At 42.6% G+C, this 23,252-nt stretch overlaps 1 protein-coding gene across 12 annotated transcripts in view; it reads left to right on the top strand.

Annotated features, from left to right (window-relative positions):
- Nucleotides 1-23,252, top strand: part of GRIP1 (glutamate receptor interacting protein 1) — an 892,229-nt gene that overhangs the window by 850,239 nt on the left and 18,738 nt on the right. For 8 of the 12 annotated variants that reach the window (XM_089674172.1, XM_089674168.1, XM_089674167.1 and 5 more), the window contains 6 exons: nucleotides 9,545-9,689; nucleotides 13,580-13,719; nucleotides 14,160-14,345; nucleotides 14,945-15,101; nucleotides 16,428-16,539; nucleotides 16,619-16,657. In XM_089674172.1, the coding sequence (XP_089530298.1) occupies nucleotides 9,545-9,689; nucleotides 13,580-13,719; nucleotides 14,160-14,345; nucleotides 14,945-15,101; nucleotides 16,428-16,539; nucleotides 16,619-16,657 (779 nt within the window). The remainder of the gene's footprint in view (nucleotides 1-9,544; nucleotides 9,690-13,579; nucleotides 13,720-14,159; nucleotides 14,346-14,944; nucleotides 15,102-16,427; nucleotides 16,540-16,618; nucleotides 16,658-23,252) is intronic. The other 4 variants (XM_089674177.1, XM_089674176.1, XM_089674170.1 and 1 more) reach the window with 1 other exon arrangement.

Here is a 23,252-nt window from a genome sequence, read left to right as displayed (position 1 = left end):
GATGCAAAACACACTGCAAAAGCAACGCAGGAGCTTTTGAAGGAAAAGAAGTGGAATATTCTGCAATGGCCAAGTCAATCACCCGATCTCAACCCAATTGAGCATGTATTTCACTTGCTGAAGGCAAAACTAAAAGCAGAATGACCCACAAACAAAGAACAACTGAAGACCGCTGAAGTTAAGTCCTGGCAAAGCATCAGAAAGAAGGAAACCCAGTCTTTGGTAATGTCCATGGGTTCCATACTTCAGGCAGTCATTGCCTGTAAAAGATTTTCAAGAAAATATTTAAAATGAACATTTTATTTATGATTCTATTCATTTGTCCAGTTAAATTTGAGCCCCTGAAAATGGAGAGACTGTGTGTAAAAATGGTTACAGTTCCTAAAATTTGCACTTGATATGTTCATCCCCTTCAATTAAAGCTGAAAGTCTGCACTTCATATTAATTTGGATTGTTTTGTTTTAATTTATTCTGGTGGCATACAGAGCCAAAAGTATGATATTGTGATTGTGTCCAAATATATATGGATCTAATTGTCTAAAGGACACCACCCATCTTTTTACGCTTTTAAACAATACTGTAGTTCCCTGTGGTACCATGTTAGTTATACTGGCTATACTGCGGATGTGCCCCTGCATTTTTCTCTGGGTGGGACTGGAAACATCTCCTGGCTCTCACCTGATTGCGTGATGTAGCGGTTGTTACCCCACTATCTGGGTTACTGCAACCTAAAAGTACTTGGCCCTGAGGAATTCTCCCTTGATATTTTAACAGAATGGCAGACTTTACATGCAAGGAAAAAGTACCTTCCATTGCTCTCAACCTCCTTCAGATCTCCTTTTTTTTTTTTTCCTGCCTGTGATCAGACTTCCTGTTAAGAGAGTGGCTATATTTGTTCTGCATGGTCCCACTGTATTTAAGAATGTAGCCACCATCTCTTGCTCACTCTTGAGTTGGACTGTAAGCTATGGAATTTATAGCATGCGCAGAACAGTGCTCATGACCACAACTAAAATGCACTGCTCATTCTAAACAAAGGCAAGTGAGTGGGAAAAGGAGAGGTTTGGGAGCTCATGGAAAGTAAGGCAGGAGGCAGAAAAACTCAAATTATTTAATGAAAAATGGATAAAAGGGCAATTAAGTAGTGGATGTGTATGCAGGGTATTTAGAAAATAGGATATCGTTTAACCCCTTGACACCGATCGTAAGCAAATATGCAGCCTCTCGGCGGCAGAGCCTTGATGCCGAGCGGCCGCATATTTACATACCATTTGAAAACATATATGTGCTGAGAGCGCGCGCCCTGTGTGTTCCCAGCACATATGTCAGTGTCTCATGGAAAGTTCCCAATCTCCTGTTGCGATCGGGACCTTTTCCAATCATGGGACCGTTATGACAGCGAATTACGGCGGTCACACGACCCTAAAACTACGCTCTGCCTCCCAACGTCTGAAACCTCTTAAAGGGCCGGGAGGCGCCGGCGTGAAGAGGTTAAAATCCTTCATCCTATATACTGTACCTACAGTATATTTAAATCAAACAGACTGCCGGGCTCCCGAGTCCGACACCAGCTTCTGCCAGCTCGCTTCCAATAGGAAAATAGTAATAGTCTGCATATTGTTGTCTGGATATTTTGTTAGTGTTGCCCAAACAGGACAATATTTTCCTGATTCACTCACTTGATAGAGCCAGTCCTGTATAGAAAAGATTTTTACTACCCACAAACGATTTCTGTTCCTGTGGTAGCTCTAACCCTTAACCCTAAACCTAGCTCTTAACTTTAACATTTAACCCTAGCCCTAACAGTTAACCCTAACTGTACTTCTCAACCCTAACACTAACATGCAACTTTGGTAACATAAAGGTTCCTGCTCAACTTTGGTGCTACTTGAGTGCCAGAGAATGTAAAGTTGCATCAAAGGCACACTACATGAAAAGAAGATACTTTTCTGTTACCAAAAAAAAATGCATAAAAAACGCAAAACAGGCAGAAAAATGGCCTGGAACTGCAACCTGCATAGAAGTGAACCTAGCCTTCGCACATGAAACCTAGCACAATCTTTAGGGGTGTGTCTGTGACCTTTAACCTATGGTCTTACACAGTTGTACGAATGGCTTGGTGTATACACTTTGCCAAATCTTCAAAGCCCAAACTTTGGCTTAAATGCCAGTTAGCTGAGCTCTCATGCAAGAAACTCCTTGAGCAGTTATCCTTTCAAAGTGAGTGTCTGTTTGGTCCTCCCCCAGAATTAGAAGGCTTGTATCTCTCTCAGTAGGACTTTTACTTCTGTGGTCAAGATAGGTTCCTTTCACTCCTCTGTCTTTCAATGCCGAGTCTAAAATTGGTATTTGTTATAAGAAGTCATGGCCTTCTAAACCACTCAAGACTGATTCCTAGGCCACCGCTTAGAGATGAGGTGTCCTCACTTTTATGAATGGGGGGCATCTGTCAGCCTTCTGTTCCCAGAAAGTCTCAGTGTTGTTTCCAGGGGCTACAAACTGAAGTTTTGCACTCTGCTTTCTTCCCCACTTCACCTTCTCGATCGTGACAGCTGCTAGTTGCTGTCCAGCAACTGTAGTTTCAAGGGGTCAATACCCCTTTTCCAACAGAAGAAACATTTCTATTCAAACCTTTTTAGCAGTTCTCAAACTGGGTGTCCAGCCCGTTCTGGATCTGAAGATATTCAACTTTCAGGATTCATTTGCAGATAGTAGAACCTGGTGGGGGACTACCTGTGCTCCATAATAACCAAATTGAAACATACAGCTTGAAGCATAGGACTTAATGTAGCCAAGACATCTGCATTATGGCACAGTGAGACCAGAAATAAAACTGAGTGATATATTTTCCTTTAGCACTTAGTATATGTTGATCACTTTGTTTATGTTTGGTTGTTGTAATGGGATAGTTATGTATGTTGTAAACTCAAGTTATGGCTGCCACTTTAAAACAGAAGGTATCTTCATTTTTATCAGAAATTCAATTTTGTATTCTCTTTTTCTCATTTTTATTGCACTGCTCCTGAATTCAGAGCAGAGTTGGCACTACACTGCTGCCTTAGAGTGCTAATAAGATGTCACAGGGGTTGTGGTTATCAGTATTATCATTGCTGATTCACAGGTCTGCAGCTTGTTCATCAGCACCTAGCCACCTAGCCACACCTACTCCTGGCCACTGCTTTTTGGATTGACAGCACTGCCTATGTTTTTGAAACCCTCCCACTGTGAGCTGCAGTGTCTTGCACGAGGAGCATGTGAGAAACAAATGAAAGAGGATTTGGCTTAGTCAGGGAAAGTAATGAAAGTTTTTATTATGACATGTTCTGACTATGCAAATTCAATCCCCAAATTTTTTTACACATATCCCTTTAATTGGAAAGCTAGCACATAACACAACATAAGAGCCCTGGAAAAAATAATAAGTGTTATAACGTTACAAAACAGGTTAACCGCTTGCCCGCCGCCTTATAGTAGAATTACTTCTACAGGGCGGCAGGGCTGTGCAAAATCACGTGTATATATATATATGTGATTTGCATTTCTGGGTAGGGGGCGCGCATGCCGCCCTGCCCGCGCTGCCATTGGCATCTACGGATGTCAATCACTGGGTTCTGGCTGGAGATTACCCTCAGGCACACAGTGCTCACAGGGTAACACTGACAGGGGAGAGAACTGTGTGTAAAAAAAAAAACAAAAAAAAACACAGGTCTCCCTCCTGCCGGCAGGAACGTGCGGCTATGTATTTCTCTGCACAGCAGAGAAATACACAGCAACATGTTTCCCTAGTAAATACACACAGCACATTATGAAAAACAGCACATTGTTAACCCTTTGATCACCCCAGATGTTAACCCCTTCCTGCCCAGTGTCATTAGTACAGTGTCGGTGCTGTTTATTAGCACTGATCACTGTATTAGTGTCATTGGAATGTCAGTGGCAGTTCCCACCCAGTGTCAGAATGCCCACTGCAGTCCCGCTATAAGTCGCTGATTGCCCCCATTACTAATGTAAAAATAATTTTAAATAAAGTTTTCAGTATACAGTATCTCACAGAAGTGAGTTCACCCCTCACATTTTTTTTAAATATTTTATTATATCTTTTCATGTGACAACACTGAAGAAATGACACTTTGCTACAATGTAAAGTAGTGAGTGTACAGCTTGTATAACAGTGTCAGTTTGCTGCCCCCTCATAATAACTCAACACACAGCCATTAATGTCTAAACCGCTGGCAACAAAAGTGAGTGCACTCCTAAGTGAAAATGTCCAAATTGGGCCAAATTAGCCATTTCCCCTCCCCGGTGTCATGTGACTTGTTAGTGTTACAAGGTCTCAAGTGTGAATGGGGAGCAGGTGTGTTAAATTTGGTGTTGTCGCTCTCACTCTCTCATACTGATCACTGGAAGTTCAACATTATTATTATTAATATTATACAGTATTTATATAGCGGAACAAGGTTTGCTCAGCGCTGTATGGCACCTCATAGCAAAGAACTCTCTGAGGATATGAAAAAAAGAATTGTTGCTCTACATAAAGATGGCCTAGGCTATAAGAAGATTGCTAAGACCCTGAAACTGAGCTGCAGCCCGGTGGCCAAGACCATACAGCGGTTTAACAGGACAGGTTCCACTCAGAGCAGGCCTCGCCATGGTTGACCAAAGTAGTTGAGTGCACATGCTCAGCGTCATATCCAGAGGTTGTCTATGGGAAATAGACGTATGAGTGCTGCCAGCATTGCTGCAGAGGTTGAAGAGATGGGGGGTCAGCCTGTCAGTGCTTAGACCATACGCCACACACTGCATCAAATTGGCCTGCATGGCTGTCATCCCAGAAGGAACCCTCCTCTAAAGATGATGCACAAGAAAGCCAGCAAACAGTTTGCTGAAGACAAGCAAACTAAGGACATGGATTACTGGAACTATGTCCTGTGGTCTGATGAGACCAAGATAAACTTTTTTGGTTCAGATGGTGTCAAACGTATGTGGCGGCAACCAGGTGAGGAGTACAAAGACAAGTGTGTCTTGCCTATAGTCAAGCATAGTGGTGGGAGTGTCATGGTCTGGAGTGTCATGATCTGGGGCTGCATGAGTGCTGCTGGCACTGGGGAGCTACAGTTCATTGAGGGAACCATGAATGCCAACATGTACTGTGACATACTGACACAGAGCATGATCCCCTCACTTCGGAGACTGGGCCACAGGGCAGTATTCCAACATAATGACCCCAAACACACCTCCTAGACGACCACTGCCTTGCTAAAGAAGCTGAGGGTAAAGGTGATGGACTGGCCAAGCATGTCTCCAGACCTAAACCCTATTGAACATCTGTGGAGCGTTCTCAAACGGAAAGTGGAGGAGCGCAAGCTCCGTGATGTTGTCATGGAGGAGTGGAAGAGGACTCCAGTGGCAACCTGTGAAGCTCTGGTGAACTCCATGCCCAAGAGGGTTAAGGCAGTGCTGGAAAATAATGGCCACACAAAATATTGACATTTTGGGCCCAATTTGGACATTTTCACTCTAGGGGTGTACTCACTTTTGTTGCCAGCGGTTTAGACATTAATGGCTGTGTATTGAGTTATTTTGAGGGGACAGCAAATTGACACTGTTATACAGGCTGTACACTCACTACTTTATATTGTAGCAAAATGTCATTTCTTCAGTGTTGTCACATGAAAAGATAGAATAAAATATTTACAAAAATGTGAGGGGTGGACTCACTTCTGTGAGATACTGTATATACTGCCATTTGTAGACTCTTTAACTTTCACTTAAAGCAATTAATTTACACGTATTGGGGTTTTTTTTTTTTAGCAAAGACATGTAGCAGAATACATTTTGGCCTAAATTTATGACGAAATGTGATTTTTTAAAAACTTTTTTACTAGATATGTGTTATAGCAAAAAGTCAAAAATATATTTTTTTTTTTTTTCAAAATTGTCGGTCTTTTTTTGTTTTCCAGCACAAAAAATATAAAACGCTTTATTTGTGGGAAAAAAGGACACACATTTAATTTCATGTACAGCGTTGCATGACCGCGCAATTTTCAGTTAAAGTAATGCAGCACCACATCGCAAAAAATGTCCTGGTCAGGAAAGGGGGTAAATCCTCTGGAGGGCAAATGGTTAATGCAATTATTTATAATAGGGTATATTGCATCCCACAAAAGCTATTCCAATGGCATTGAAGCAACACTCCAAATTGTCATATGATGTCATAGTTCTCCAGGTGAACTATTATATATGGTATTTGGCAGGTTTCTGTGGTAGTGAGCCCTTGTAGAATACCAAGGTTCCCCAGGTTGCGGAGTTTAAGCCCCAGCCTGCTTTTTCACCAGAACCCCTGATGGTGAGGATGGACTTTCAGCAAGCTGTAATCAGGTCACAGCCCCCAGGTACACCCAGATAACAATGCAGAGACCACTCACATATGCAGAGTTCAGATAGCGGGAGACAGAAGAGGATCTGAGAAATAAGGCATGGTCAGAGCAGGCTGCAGAAAAGCAAAAAAGGTAGATGAAGCTGCGGTCAGTACATGGGAAGTCAGACACAGAATGCAATGCAAGTAATGCAAGGCAAACTAGGAGTTTGGAGAAACTGGGAAGTTGCTCAGGCAGCACGGGCTGTTCTGAGCATGCTTTATGTAGGGAAGCAGACTGGGCGGCGTGCCAGGAAGCGATGGAAGAGAAAAGGATAAAAATCCATGGTAGAGCAGGTGACGTCCATAGGTGAACGCAGGTGAGCAGCACATGTAATTAAGAAACACAGGTCTAGCAGAAGTGCTGCAGCAAGGAGGTAAGAATATCACAGGCAGGAAACTGCAGGCTAAATCTTGACACTATTTAAGTGCCCCAAGTTTTATCTGTACTGGCAATCAGTTGTAGATATCATAAATAAAGCCTCTTGACGATCTCCCCCCATTGTGACAGCAGGCTGGGGATCTTCTCCCCGAACCCTTTCATAATTTGAAAAGAACGTGGCCATGTGGGGCTCCACTAGCACAGCAGTTTCATTTATTCACAGAGATTTGTGAATTATTATTATACAGTATTTATATAGCGCCAAAGGGTATGCTCAGCGCTGTACAGTAGCAAGGGGGACAGAGCCCCGCTCCATCCGACGGAGGCACCCTCCAACCCCTTGCCCATTCCGGACATCGGTCCGCACCACTTCCAGACGCCGTCCTACACCACCTCCTGCCACCAGGCCTCTAGTACACCCTGACGCCGGGCCCTCAGCACCCCCTGACGCCGGGCCCTCAGCACCCCCTGACGCCGGGCCCTCAGCACCCCCTGACGCCGGGCCCTCAGCACCCCCTGACGCCGGGCCCTCAGCACCCCCTGACGCCGGGCCCTCAGCACCCCCTGACACCGGGCCCTCTGCACCTCCTGACGCCGGGTCCTCAGCTACTCCTGACGCCGGGTCCTCAGCTACTCCTGACACCAGGCCCTCATCGCCTCCCACCGCTGGGCCCCCATCGCCTCCCGAAGCCGAGCCCTCAACGCCTCCCGATGCCAGGCCTCCAGCACCCCTGACGCCGGGCCTACAACATCTCCAATCACCGCGTCCCACGGCTCGTCCAGCCGCCGCCCCACTGTGCCCACCGACGCTGTGCCACAACACACAAGGACGCCGGCCTACAGGACTCACAGACTGCAACCAGCCAGCTGCGGCCCCAGCCGCCCCCCACTCCCACTCCCCTCCTACGATTGGACACTGATGAACTCCGACATGGCATAACAGACTCCCCCATCCTCACGTCCCGACTGGAACCTCCCTCCTCTCTGACCCAACCAGCACTCTGCTCGCCCTAGCATGCCACCTGCACTCCTCCTCCTCGTTCTCCTCTCCTCTATTCCCAAACTTGCCTCCCCCCACCCCCCTACTCCCCCAAAACGACTCTACATTGCACCCTCACTCCTTCCTTCGCCCCTCTACGGCTCTCACCACCTCCTCCTGATACTCCACTCCCCCGCCGACTCACATGTCACCACCAACAGACCCACACGCTCCTGCTCATCCCGTTCCCATGCCACCTTCCTCACCCTCCTCCTTCTCCTAACCGCCGGAGACATCTCCCCAAACCCTGGCCCCCCATCTCCCCACTCCCCCTCTCGGCACCCCCCTACTCCCGCCAGCCCCCGCAACCCCCTCAACCTCATATCTGTCCCCCTCCTCCCCGCATCCACCCCTCCCCTCTCGGTTGCACTCCTGAACGCCCGTTCGGTTTGCAACAAGCTCACCGCCATCCACGACCTCTTTGTCTCCCACTCCCTCAACCTCCTAGCGGTCACCGAAACCTGGATCCAAGCCACTGACTCCACCTCCCCTGCAGCCCTAACCACCGGAGACATCTCCCCAAACCCTGGCTCCCCATCTCCCCACTCCCCCTACAAGTGCCAAAAGCCTTTGCGGCTGATGGCTGGTAGTTTCTCAATGAATTACCACAGTGCTAGTGAGCGCTCTAGGTAGTTCATTGATTCTTCCTGTCAATGTGTAACAGCCTGCCCGTACAAGCAGACAGATACACTGACAGTCTGCAGGAGCCTGAGTTTTTACCTGCAAAAAAAAATATGCATTTATTATTTTTTTAGATAAGTAAACTTTTCCTTAAAACTATAGGATCCATGGCTATCCATGCCTGCACTGGCCCCTCTGTCCATTAACTTGCAACAACTACTTCAATAAAAATACAGTCAAAACCGTATGTCTACTGAATAATTTGTTACAGTAATTCTGCAAAGTTATACGTTGAACCAGACACAAAATAGTAACACAGATCTCGATGCCACAATTTATGCAAACCTTGTAATATGTAGTTGTTAATAGGTTGTTTTTCTTAAAAAGGACTTCGGAGGATAGGTCTAAATATCTAAATTGTGAATATTGAACATTGAAATATACTATTTGGAATGGAAAACTAATACTAAAAGTAGCAGCAATAAACTGAGTCACAATATTGAAATGCTAATTGTATGTTTACGTGTTTAACATTTAAAATCCAATAAAAAATAATGTAGAAAGAGTTTGTGTTTATTTATACATTAAATAGTAACTGCGTTTTGGTACTTGTGTAAACTGTCATACAGAGCCTTTAGTTGTACTTTAAATAATTATGAAAATGTTAATTTTGTAAATGTTAACAATCTTTTTATTAGCAGCAGTAGTGACTTTTGTGATCTTTTCTTTTTGAATTTCTATCATTTCTGTTTAAGGCATGCAGCTTATGATTGCACTCATTAACACATATCCATGAAAGTCACAGCGAGCATTTCATAGGGTATTAAAGACAAGAGTTAAATACATATTTCTGCATTGCTTATCTACAAATTGAAAAAAACAGTCAGCAACTTAATGACTAAATGGTTGCCAGATTCTCTGGTGTGGAAAATATGCTTCGCCCCAGTAATCCGAAATGTCTGGCAGCCATGCACTGTCATGCCAAATTGACTAATAAAGATGCAATGCAGTTAATCTCCTAAGTGTCTGCATTTAATTAAGATTGAACTCTACATTGATACCAAGGCACCATCTTTATACTTGTAGATGAACAGGAAAGCTCTGGAGCTATTATTTATACTGTGGAACTGAAGAGGTACGGAGGACCTTTGGGAATTACCATTTCTGGCACTGAAGAGCCTTTTGATCCTATTATCATCTCAAGCCTTACTAAAGGTGGACTGGCAGAGAGGTAAGGGCTTTCTTCAGCATGCTTACTACAAAATAATATAAACACAACTACTCAATTGTGCACTAAGTTCAAACCTGACCAGAAAAGTATTTGTATGGATTTATTTTTCTTGCCCGTGTTTGTATGGGCTCCTTCCAGGTGCTCCAATATTATCTCACACTCAATAAAATATATTGATACGTTGAAGAGGATCCTACTTTATTATCACACAAAAACATTAGATGGCAATGCATATCTGTGTGGCCCTTGCATTCCATCTGTAAATTATATTGCAGAGCTGCCATATACATTGCCTCTGCAAATTATATTCTGGAACTGCTATATTGAAATATGCATAGAGTGCTTTGAGAAAATGAAATCCCTGACTCATGTTGCACTCCGTTTTTATGATTTCTGTAAGGAATACATGGAAACAATTGTATAGATCTAGGGGGAAGAAAATTGCTGACCAGCATCACATGGCTAACTGGAGTCATGGAAAACGAGTTGGAAATACGAACGTGGATTGGGGGAGGCCAAATCCTTTATATGGCCAAGCTCAGAAACTGTTTGAGACAAAACAAGTATTATGATTACATATTTACTTACATTGAGTTAAGAACGAAGTATAGATAATACTGTTAGAATGGCATATTTTCATTGTTGTTCTGATTTGCTTGAAGTTGCATTTCTGTTAAAATGATACTAAAGTTTAAAAAAAAAAAACAAATATGTCATACTTACCTGCCCTGTGCAATGGTTTTGCACAGAGCAGCATCGATCCTCCTCCTTGGGTCCCCTGCTGGCACTCCTGCCTTTTCCACCCTGCTCAGTTCCCCCAAAGGAAGCTACTTCCTCTGGGGGCACTTGAACATGCTTGCTCCTGAGCCGCTTCTCTGTGTCTATAAGACGCACAGTGCTTAGCCCCGTTCCCTCCTCACTGGACCGTGATTGACAGCAGTTGGAGCCAATGGCACCCATTAATGTGTCTCAGCCAATGAGGAGGAAGAGAGCCAGGAGAGCTGCTGCTCTCATTCTTATCGCTGGACTGAGATCATGCACAGGTAAGTGTTAGCAGGGAGCTGCACACTAAAGGCTTTTTTTTTTTTTTTTTTTTTTTTTTTTAACCCCCATGAACTTTAATTTCCCTCAAACTGATCATAAACACTGGATTGCATTCATACATACCTGAATGATTCAGCTGTTGAAGAGTATTCATTTAGGAAGAGAAAATTTGACATGCTTGTGAAAATTCCATTTCCCTGGGAATATCTGCAAAGATCTGAATTTGCTATATACAGTTGTGTTCAAAATAATAGCAGTGTGTTGAAAAAAGTGAATAAAGCTCAAAATCCTTCTAATAGCTTTTATTTCCATACACACAAATGCATTGCAGGTATTCCAGCCCAGGATGATTGGACTACATTCCACAGTTCTTCTCTATTTCTTGGTTTTGCCTCAGAAACTGCATTTTTGATGTCACCCCCCAAGTTTTCTATTGGATTAAGATCTGGGGATTGGGCTGGCCACTCCATAACTTCAATCTTGTTGGTTTGGAACCAAGATGTTGCACGTTTACTGGTGTGTTTGGGGTCGTTGTCTTGTAGGAACACCCATGTCAAGGGCATTTCCTCTTCAGCATAAGGCAGCATGACCTCTTCAAGTATTCTGATGTATTCAAACTGATCCATGATCCCTGGTATGCGATAAATAGGCCCAACACCGTAGTATGAGAAACATCCCCATATCATGATGCTTGCGCAACCATGCTTCACTGTCTTCACAGTGTACTGTGGCTTGAATTGAGTGTTTGGGGGTCGTCTGACAAACTGTCTCCGGCCACTAAACCCAAAAAGAACAATCTTACTTTCATCAGTCCACAAAATGTTGCGCCATTTCTCTTTAGGCCAGTCAATGTGCTCTTTGGCAAATTGTAACCTCTTCAGCACGTCTTTTTTTTTCAACAGTGGGACTTTACGGGGGCTTCTTGCAGATAGCTTGGCTTCACATAGGTGTCTTCTAATTGTAACAGTACTCACAGGTAACTTTAGACCTTCTTTGATCTTCCTGGAGCTGATTGTTGGCTGAGTCCTTGCCATTTTGGCTATTCTTCTATCTATTCCAATGGTAGTGTTTTGCTTTCTTCCACGTCTTTCAGGTTTTGGTTGCCATTTTAAAACATTTCCAATCATTTTAGCTGAGCAGCCTATCATTTTTCTGCACTTCTTTATATGTTTTCCCCTCTCCAATCAACTTTTTAATCAAGGTACGCTGTTCTTCTGAACAATGTCTGGAACTACCCATTTTCCTCAGAATTTCAGAGAGAAGTGCACTATAACCAGCATGTACAACATTTGCTGCCTTCCTTCCTTAAATAAGGGCAATAATTGCCACCTGTTTTACAAAGAATGAATGACCTCACTAATAGAACTCCACACTGCTATTATTTTGAACATGCCCCTTTCAATTAGTGATTCAATTACACAGAATCAGCAGCATGCATGTCATGACTGTTGGGTCTGTTGGATTTCTATTACTCTACTACACCTGCTAGTAAATTATTTGCCATGTAGAAATATCATTTCTACCAAAAACAGTAATTGATCAGGTTAGTGATGTCTGACTGCTATTATTTTGAACACAACTGTACGTGCCAAAAGCCCCTCAGTTGTTGATTGTTGGGATTCGTGGGTGCTTGTTTGACCAAGCAGAATACGAGTTTAGGCTCAACTGGATAGAAACAGTGAATGCACACTGTACTAGATAATATGGTGACTTTGTATAGATAATATGTAACAATCTGTATCCATTAAAGTAGATTCCGGAGTGCCCTTTAATTCCTCACAAATGAATGTTTATGGCATTTTTTATGGATGTCACAGAATTAGCCAACGTTGTCGTCAACTTCCTTTGAATAAAGATGAAGATTTTTATTTTATTTCTTTCTTTCATGGGGCTATTTGTACAGAGCTGATGAACTATGAACATCACAAGCTAATTTAATGTTCTTACCTGCTGGTAGTAATGACTTAATTGGAGAGATCTTATAAGAAGAGGCTCCAGCCAATAATTTCTCTAGTGCTAGTCAGAATACCAGATATTATCCTTGTGAAAAATACTTAGACATCATTTAAAAGTAAACCATCAAATTAATTATTCCCTGTTAACATTAATTCTAAAGTTTCTTTTTATTATAAATGTAAATTGTAAATGACCTTTTGTTTTAACCCCCGTTCACACCAGTGCAACTTGTCATGCAATTTGACAGTTCCAAATCACATGGCAAGCCGCATCCTATTGCCAGCAATGGAACCATTCATATTGCCGTGACTCATGTTGCAATGATTATGAAAAAGGTTTTTGCACTACTTTTTTCTGATTTCATTTCATTGTCTGTTAAATGAAGCCACAATGAAATCGGAGATGTAAATTGCACTGATCCGCGGCTTTGAAATTGCACTGAAAGCCGTACCAGTGCAAAACGAGTTAAAGCAGAGCTTTTTTTTTTTTTGTTTGTGGAGTAAGGTGTTCTCTGTTCCTCTTATCTATGGTCCATAATCATGGTATTCCCTCTATTCCTTGTGTCACAGCCAGGACCCTGCCTTGAGCTAAAATTCCTGATTCTTTTCTGAAGTATATATATTCCCATGGAAGATCCATTATAGGGCCACTGACCCCATAATGCTGGAAAATTCTGCATAGGAATATATGTGGAATGTACTTCACAAATAGGCTAAAAAACAGTTTGCAGCAATCTTGCCACATGATTATTAGGCTTGGGGAAATATGTTCCTGTCAAGGTTCTTGACAGCAGTAAAGGCTCAGCAAGGGATCAAACCCCTGTCTCCATAGACCTAAAGAAATTTGTCAATATTTGAATTTAGCACTTTTTGTATTTCTTCTAATTTTAGGACAGGAGCAATCCATATAGGGGATCGGATACTAGCCATAAATAGTAACAGTCTAAAAGGCAAACCTTTGAGTGAAGCCATTCACTTATTACAAATGGCAGGGGAGACTGTCACTTTAAAAATCAAGAAGCAAAATGATGGTAAGTTGATTTACATTAAATGTGTTTTTGGTATTTACCACAGCATCTGAAATAAGAGCTGTCTGTTTTGTCTTTCTGCCATATGACATTTATTAACAAATCTTAAGCATGGGGAATTGTGTTGATGACTGTTAATAAACAGATTGCTGTTGGGAAGTAGTTAAATATTGGATTATTCAGAGAGACAGAATACAATTTGAGCAATACTTGAGTATGTTTTGGGCAATACAGTTAATGTAAGGAAATATGATTAGTGTGACCACTGACGGTTTATTCAAAAAGCATTCTTTTTCTCTATGAACATTTATATGGATTAATTCCTGCTCAAATCGGCTGAAACACTTAGTTTTTACATCCGTGGTGCTTTTCTCTGCCACTGAAATATGAACTGGTTTTGTAGCTTTTACTCAACATTTCCATATGAAATTTTTGTCTTTAAGCAACAAGTCCAAAGATATTTGCATCACCAAGCAGAGTAAGTGAGCTGTGTGATGCTGAGGATGACACTCCTGTCACTCAGAAATCCAGCAACCTCTCTGATATTTACTCTACCACAGTGCCAAGTGTGGATAGCGCAGTGGAGTCCTGGGATGGCTCTGCTGTGGACACAGCTTTTGGAAGCCAAGGTAAATAACAAATAACTATGCTTATCTCATATATCATCTTAGACAAATTACAGCATTGGTGAAATTGTTCTGTAGAGCTGAGATGTCACTTCATTCTGAAAAAGTTGCTACGGTAGACTGCAGACTAGTTGCTGGAAGCTGCATCCGTTTATTGTGTTCTTGAGTAATGGTAACCTTACCTGTCAAGAAATGCAGTACAGTCAGTCTCACAGAAAGACATCCTGGGTTTAGAATTACTCTGTCTAGCCTGACAGAATTATTTTGAGTTTAAGGAAAAAAAGAATTTGCCGTTTTCCTTTGTTTGCTAATAGGAGACTCTTCATTCTAAGGTGGAGGTATTTTAAGTACAGTAAACCATAGCAGTCGGCCAGAATACTTATTTCACTGATCTCTGATTTGTTTGTAGCATCTTTTGGATGCACTGGTCTATTGGTATTACACTGAATATCAGTTTGGGTCCGCAATCGTGGGAAATACTGTGTCAAGTCCCAGTTTAAATTGTAAAGGGCAACTTAAACTTTAGGGAACTCAAGAAGAGTCAAGAAGTAGTTGGGAAAGAAAACTCATCTTTTTTTCTTAATTGTTCTGTCACTTTCTAGGTCCAAACTTTCAAGCGTCAGGATTCAATTTCAATGCATATGAATGGAGGAGCCCCAAACAGAAGGGCAGTCTGTCTCCTTTAAGTAGACCCGCTATGAATCACTTCCAGGACACAGGGCTTAGTGACGATGAGTGGGATAGGCCTGCAGCCAGTGGGTAAGTAATGCAGCTTCATACTAGGATGTCAGCAGCATGAAGCAATGGTAATTAGAAAACCCAAACATGTTAGACCCAGGACACCCCCCCCCCCCTTTTTTTTTTACATATGTATCACAATACTGACAATATGTAATGCTTTGTGTCACACAATTAATTTGCTGCACTGTGAGATGATTCACTTAATCAAGAGATTTAGTAGCACGGTTGAGCTAATAAAATCATCTGCACAGATCTTTGACATGCTCAGCCGGCTTTCAGCTGCAAAACGTGACCACCAATGGGCTTGGCCATCTGTGATAGAAACTGATTGCACTTGATTGCCATTATATGTTCACTATTTTTTTTTTTGTAATCGTGAACTGGTTGAAATTACCTGAACAGAATGGGTTGTATGAGCTTGAGAAGTGTAGTGTATTTTAGATCTAAATGATCACAGCTCATTAACCAGAATTCACTGACTGAAATGTACAGCTACCTCTCACCAGTGTCACTGCCTTTGAGATATAAATCTACCTTTTTACCAGTTTTATCACATGTGAAATTTAAAGGTTTCTTTCACTGATGTCACTGACTTTGAACCCTACAGCTTCTGTTCACAGGTGTCACTGACTGAAATATACAGCTTTCTTTCACAAGTATCACCAACTACAAAACTGTCTGATTTCAACAGTTCACAAAGTGTCTAGTCTTATAAGCTTAACTCTAACAGTTTTTTAACTGTTGTGTATATATTAATTTGCATAAAATGTTTAATACAGGCTATATCTGAGATAGTGTGTGCAGTCATTCTTTTTTTAAAGGCCCATTCACACCAGAAGCTGTTGGTTTGTGGTAGGATGTTCTGATTCCGGCTCACCAATTGTTTACTTTTTTTTTTGGTTAGATGAACAATATTAAAATGTCACAAAGTGACATTTCTTCAAGTTCTACTGGCTGCATTGCCGTGCAATGCAGTGAATTTTGTTGTTGTGCTGTGCTAACAAAAAACACTGTGCCATGCTTTTTTCAGTGCACACCCCCGCAGTGGGGTAGTGTGAATGGGCCTGATGATAGACCAGGCATTTTGCCTTGTTTTGCTGTTGGACTGCACTGGGCAAGTCTGCCCAGCACAATCTCACAGCACTTGATGTAAACAGACCCTTAAACTGACCGTATCATTACCTGCAAACTTTCTGTACAATTAAAAACTAGTTTGAGCTCCTACTCTTGTGGTCTATTACCAGCATTGGTTATTTACAGCAAAGCAATAATGAGATTGCTAGATATAAGTCAAAGAGACATATACAGAAACGTCATATATTCCCTTAAACCTATTTTGTGCAGGTTTCCTGGAGGTCCAGAGGACGCTGAAGCTGACCAAGAGGAAAATTTCTGGTCCCAGGCACTCGAGGATCTAGAAACATGTGGCCAGTCAGGAATTCTCAGAGAACTAGAGGTAATATTTTCAAACTAATGAACAAAATGCCAAACATTTTCTTGTTTCTTTTGGTAATTACATTTTGTTATCTTTACAGGAAAAACCTGATAAATGTTCTAAGAACATGATACTTTTGGTATACAATCCCTTTGTGTTGTTTTTTGTGTGTTGATTTACTTGCCTGCTTGTTATAGCTAGAGTGCAGTGTATGCAAGTTAATATAGCATGTGGATACATAGCTTGTTACTGCATACCCCTATCATTAAGTGAAAAACTGACCCTTGCTACTGTACATTAAATATACATCCCATATAATCTAGGAAGTCTAATAGTTTTTACAGTTTTGTTTTTTTTTTTTAGGATTACAAGTTTGTAATCTGATGTTTTATATTTTTTAATTATATGTATACATTTTTTTCAATCACATAAACATTCAATAGAAGGTGCATCCCTAACCCTTTGTAAAGGATCCTGGTTTTAGCATTATGAAATGCTAAATGCTTCCATGTTCTCCTCTAAGCTGAGGGTGGGTGGGTTGGGTACCAAGGCTATTCAAAGTTATTTATTACATAGAAGCTGTAAGCAGGGATCTAACCTCCTGCAGATGTTAAATATGAAAAGACACCTTTAATTTCCCTATCATATCTTTGGTTTACATACCTGGTTGCTTCTTTGAAAAGTCTTAAGACCCCTTCCAAACGGGGCGGACTCTGCCAGGAGTCTGCTTGCTCAGTGGGGGATCTGTCCATTGTTCCTCAACGAGCAAGTGGATGGCTCATCTGTGTCCACTTCGCTTATGCAGGGCAAACACGGACACAACCTACTCTCCTCTATGGGTGGACCGCCTGTCTGTTTACACCTGACTGGCATCTAATCCAATCCACTAGATATCTTCTGTCTGTTTTTATAGGATCGGATTTAGGCAGGTGTAAACGTCCATTTACACCCACCGCTCCAAAGAGGACAATGGAAGGTCCGATTGGGTCCGCCTGCAAAGTGGAATTTTGAAATTGGGCAGGACCCAATGCTAAGAACTTACTTGTGCCACATACTGAGAAGTAAGGCTAGTTATACCTGTTAGCATTCCTGTCTTTCAGGCCGAACACTTATCCACACTAAACGGGAATCTCCCCTACTGTCCAGTGTAATCCGACAGTTGTTGCTACAGCAGCTGTCAGAATAATTGAACAGTGACTGCATCTGATTGGCTGCAGTCACCAATCAGCCAAAAAGTTTCCCCCTGGCATCAGATCGAAAAAGCTTTTTGAGCTGGGTGGTACCAACAGGACCACCCATGGCAGGAATTTCATCTGATTCAGTAGGACTAGGCCAAAATTTGCACCATCTATGGCCAGCTTTTACTGCAATGCACAGGGGAGTCAGTCAGGAACTGTAGAGGTACAATATGGTACCGGTGGGGGACTGCTTTCTATTAATCTGTGTTGACCTTTTAATTTATGAAACAACTGGGTTGATTGACTGAAAGCAATTGGTGTTGCACTTTGCAGAGATATTTTCCTCAGAGCTTAGTAAATGAAGTGAAGCTCTGCTGAATGATTTTTGTATTCACCCTAAAATCCTTTTCTCTCGAGTTCATTGAAGAACACAAATGGGTTTGATGTTGCCACTTGCAGAAGCAGGACAGTAGGTGTAGCCAAAAACAAAAAACATGCCTAGAGATGGCCCCATGCTGGTTGCCAAACTCCCATCTGCAAGACACAGCTCAGTTAGTAGCCAGCAGTAATAGAAACAACAAACCTGAGGCAAGCAAAAATCTGGGTGAATGCTGTGTCCTGCAATGAGCTCAAAAACAGATTTTACAGTGAAGGACACAGCCAAATCATTAGCAGGATGGAACTTCCCAAAGCAGTGCCAGATATAACAAGGGTTAGCTCATAACTAACAAACCAAACAAGAAACCACACCCTGCAGAACAGAACCTAAACTGCTGCATGCAGAACTGTATTAAAATTGGCATTTGCCGAGGCAGCCACATTAACTTTGTAGAACTAGGTAAAAGTGTAAACACATGACCAGGTAGCTGCCTTGCAAACCTGAACAACAGAGGCAGAATGGTGGAATGCCCAGGAAGCAGTGAGTGCCCAATCTGAATGAGCTGTGACAGGAAACGGGTTCACAGCTGGCTAGGGCATATACCTGAACTATTTTCTGCCTAATCCACTGAGAAATGGTGTCGGATGATGCTGCCTGTCTCTTGCAAGGACCCTCTAGGGCAATGAACGAGTCAGTCTTCCAAATAAAACACTTGGCAGAAAACTGAGCTGTGTCTTGCAGATGGAGGGCTTGGCATCCAGCAGGGGGCCTCCCTATGGGTATGTTTTTTGTTTTTGTCTGCACCTAATGTCCTGCTCCTGTAGGTGGCAACATCATACCCATCTATCTAATGATTTGGCTGTGTCCTTAAATAAACAAAAGAGAAATGCTTTTTTTTTCCCTTGTGATTGGGTATTTTTCACAACATTTACTAAGAAATAGAGAAAATTCCCTTGTAAATTGCACATTCCCATACAGAGTGAATGGCTTAATTTCCTTTAGTAAATCAACCCTAATGTGATAGGTTTGCTTTCAGAGTTACAAAAGGTACAGCCATGGCCACAAGTTTTGAGAATGACACAAATATTAATTTTCACAAAGTCTGCTGCTTCAGTCAGTGTTTTTAGATTTTTTTTTACATTAAAGTGTTACTAAAACCAGGACCCTGCATTCACTATATCTGGTCTCCCACAGTACACAGAACATGGAAATGCAATTATTTTAGTAAATATAAACTGCTAAATACCTTTTGTCATCAGCAGTTAGAGCAGTCTTGTGACTTAGCACTAGCTAAAGCTTGTAGGAGGAGTTTTCTTTCTGCTATAGGAGGATGGAAATCTCCTGACTTCTGCCTGGACAGTGCTGATTGGCCCTGGTCTAATCACATGCACTCTCCCAAGAAAAGAAAAAAACCTCTCTAGCAATACACACCAAACTGAGCATGTGCAGAAGGGCTCAGGTTAAGTCTATATCAGATGATCATTTCAACAAAAGGAGCAGAGAAGAAAGGATCAAACAGCCTTTTTACACAATGCAGAGGAATAACCCCTTAGATTCCACAGTGAGCATAACAAGCATGCTTTACTGCATATACAGACTGATTTTACTGTTGTGGGTTTAGTAACGCTTTACGTTCATGCAGAGTCAATATTTGCAGTGTTGACCCTTCTTTTTCAAGACCTCTGCAATTCTCCCTGGCATGCTGTCAATCAACAGGCCACACCCTGACTGATGGCAGCCCATTCTTGCATAATCAATGCTTGGAGTTTGTCAGGATTTGTGGGGGGTTTTTGTTCACAAGTTCTCAATGGGATTAAAATGTTACTAAAGCCAGGATCCTGCATTCACTATATCTTGTCTCCGACAGTACACCGAACATGGAAATGCAATTATTTTAGTAAATATAAACTGCTATATACCTTTTCTCATCAACAGTTAGAAGTCACAAGACTGCTCTATCAGTGTCCAGCGGAGCACTGGTTAAAGCTTGGAGGAGGAATTTTCTTTATGATCTAGGAGGATTCAAAACTCCTGACCTCTGTCTGGACAGTACTGATTGGCCCTTTGCTGATCACATGCACTCTCCCAAGAAAAAAAAAAAAACCTCCCCAGCAATACACACTAAACTGCACATGTGCAGAATGGCTACAAGTCAGTCTGTCTTATCAGGAGATAAGACGTGGATATTTGAACAAGAGGAAAAGCATAAGTCAGGATCAAATTGCCGTTTTACACAATGCAGAGGATTGACCCCTTAGGTTCCACAGCGAGACTGAGATTTTCCTGTTGTGGGTTTACTAACAAATCCAGGTCTTGGGAGTTTCCTGGCCATGGACCCAAATTTTTGATGTTTTGTTCCCCAAGCCACTTAGTTATTACTTTTGCCTTATGGCAAGGTGCTCCACCATGCTGGAAATGGCATTGTTTGTCACCAAACTGTTCTTGGATAGTTGGGAGAAGTACCATTCTTTATTCATAGCTGTGTTCTTAGGCAAAATTGTGAGTGAGCCACTCCCTTGGCTGAGAGGCAACCCCACACGTGAATGGCCTCAGGATGCTTTACTGTTGGCATGACACAGGACTGATGGTAGCGCTCACCTTTTCTCCTCCGGTTATTGTGGATGCCCCAAACAATCAAAAAGGGGATTCGTTAGAGAAAATGACTTTACCCCAGTCCTCAGCAGTCCGATCCTTGTACCTTTTGCAGAATATCACTGTCACGGGTAGTGGCTTGAACATGGCGCTGGGAGACTAAGTGCAGGAGCTCCCAACGCATGCCATGAAGAGACAGCCTGGGGCCTGATCTATCTACATCTCACCCTGCAATCCTACCTGATTATGTTGGTGGTACCAGTCAGTGTTGCGGTGTTCCCGCGACAGCAGTGGCGAGGCGGAAGGCAAGCGACGTTGATCTCTGGTGGAGGGACCAGCGGTCTGAGGCTGGGATCGCGCAGCTCCCGGTGGGACCGGCCGGCTACAGTGCTTCCTGGAGTGCAGGCGGTGCCAAGAGGGGGAGACTGAGGAGGCACCTGAACATGGAAGGTCCCCAGGAGGGACGGTCTATGCGGGGAGGTATTAAGTTAGCTGGACACTCCAACGGCCGGAGAAGAGGGACACACTACTGGAGGCCAGGAGAAACTCCAGGATACAGGACATCCTGGGTTCCTGCCTAGACCCCCGCTCAAGTGATCCTGCAAATTGGAGCATGAGATCCTGACTGGGATAGAACACATAGAGACAAACGGATCCAGAAGCCCGGGCTCCGAGGGTGAGTTGCCGTGGGCAACAGCAGGAGATTTAAGTCTCTATTTTTTCTTTTGTTAGCAACTGTATACCTGATCTGTGGGGCTGGACAGTTAGAAGACCAAGGGGCCGGGGTATCTCAGGGGCCTAGTAGCGTTGCTAATAACGTTTGTATTATAAACTCTACTTGGGACTGTAAAGTCATTGTAAAAGAACAAGAAGGACAGGACTCCTGTGGGTGTGGGAACATTGTATTTTGAACATTGAGTAAAAAATCTACAGCGAAATGTAGCTAATATGAAGAATAGATCCACTAAAGGGTTGGGGGGGGTAAACCTGCAGTCCAACACAAATACTAGCAAAGTATAGAAATACTTGCAATTACAGGTAAAAAGCCCAGAGATACAATGGGAAACAACAGGAAAGAATTAAAAAGTTTGATGGAGAGCAGTCTAGACTGTCATTTTGAGTACGGGAAGAGAATCAGATTAATGGATCGATAAACAACGACAGTGTAAATGATCAAAATGTCTCTGAACAACAGGGAGTAATATCACAAATCCCCGCAAAAACAGAGATGGCAGAAATGTTTGCAAAACTGGTACTTACTATGAAAAATGAAATGGCAGTGATTCATTGGGATCTTGGATGAATGCTAACAGTTGGAGGAGATGCGAAGGATACAGAGGAAATTTAAACTGGAGGACCGGGAAAATAGAGAGAGAAGAAATAACCTAAGGATTAGGGGCCTCCCAGAGGATTCACATGAAGGGGATCTACGGGGAAAAAATAAAGAAGATGTTTAACCCATTGACAGGTAGATCAGCCACAGATCCTCTGAAGACTGAGAGAAAACACAGATTAATACGCCCACTGGGAGTAACATCAGACACCCCTAGAGACGTGATTGTTCGATTCCATCTTTATGAGGCCAGAGAAAGAATATGGAAAAAACTGTGGGAGACCCCAGAAATAAAATTCGGAGAAACAAAACTACAAGTCTTTGCAGACATTGCCTCGAAGACATTAGCTATAAGAAGATTGATGAGATTGATAAGGGAAAAGGAATTTGTTATAATTGGGGATTCCTAGGATGTCTGATCGGATGGAAAGATAGGAAATCAACAAAGCTAAGACTCCCAGAAGAACTCAGTGACTTTTGTGAAAAATTAGAACTGCAGAATGTGGGAATTGTTCGGTGATCGGAGGGGTCAAATGAAAGGGAAAGTGTAAGGTCAAAAAAAGAGAAGTGTCAGTGAGTAAAAAGAGAAGATAGACAGAATTGGGGGAAGGGTGGTGTTGTGGGGGTCAGTAGGAGAGGGACAAAAGGATATGGGGGTTCTGGGGGATGAGTTATGGTCTTCCTCCTTTCTCTTCTTTTTTTTTTTCTCTCTCCTCCCTGTTTCCCCCTCCTCACCCCCCATTGTTCCTAGTAGGTCTTCAGGGAAAATAGGTAGAGATGGTGGGGCGTCAGGAGGCCACATGGGATATTAAACACTTACACCCCATGCCGAGAGCTGGGGGCAGGAGTAGGTGTCCATGTTCAGAGTGTTACCCCAAATCAGGGATCATCAGTAGGGGAATCCCACATCAGATTCCAGGGCAATGTATAGGCCAGGGGGTTCTTAGTAACTTAGGTATTTGCCGGGGTGAGTAGTAGGGGGGTCAAGAGAGGGGAGAGGGGGAGTGCCGGGATGGAGAGGATGAGAATGGGGAGGGGTTGGGGAGGAAAGGTCCATGAGATGGGTAGTTTATACCGTTTTCCCTTCGAACAAGAAAGAGAACAGAAATACTAGATAGCTATGAGTTTGATTAATTTTACGACATATAACATGAAAGGTTTGAATTCTCCTACTAAAAGACATAAGCTACTTAGAGAAGTTCACCAACTCTCTGCAGATGTTGTGTTCTTACAAGAGACAAATTTCACACGA

The sequence above is a fragment of the Staurois parvus genome, unplaced genomic scaffold, assembly GCF_062004578.1.
Source record: "Staurois parvus isolate SC_StPar_1 unplaced genomic scaffold, SC_StPar_1.0 ptg000147l, whole genome shotgun sequence".
NCBI lineage: Eukaryota > Metazoa > Chordata > Amphibia > Anura > Ranidae > Staurois > Staurois parvus.
The sequence above is the reverse complement of the archived record's forward strand: the minus strand, read 5'-3'. Positions and strand labels throughout refer to the sequence as shown.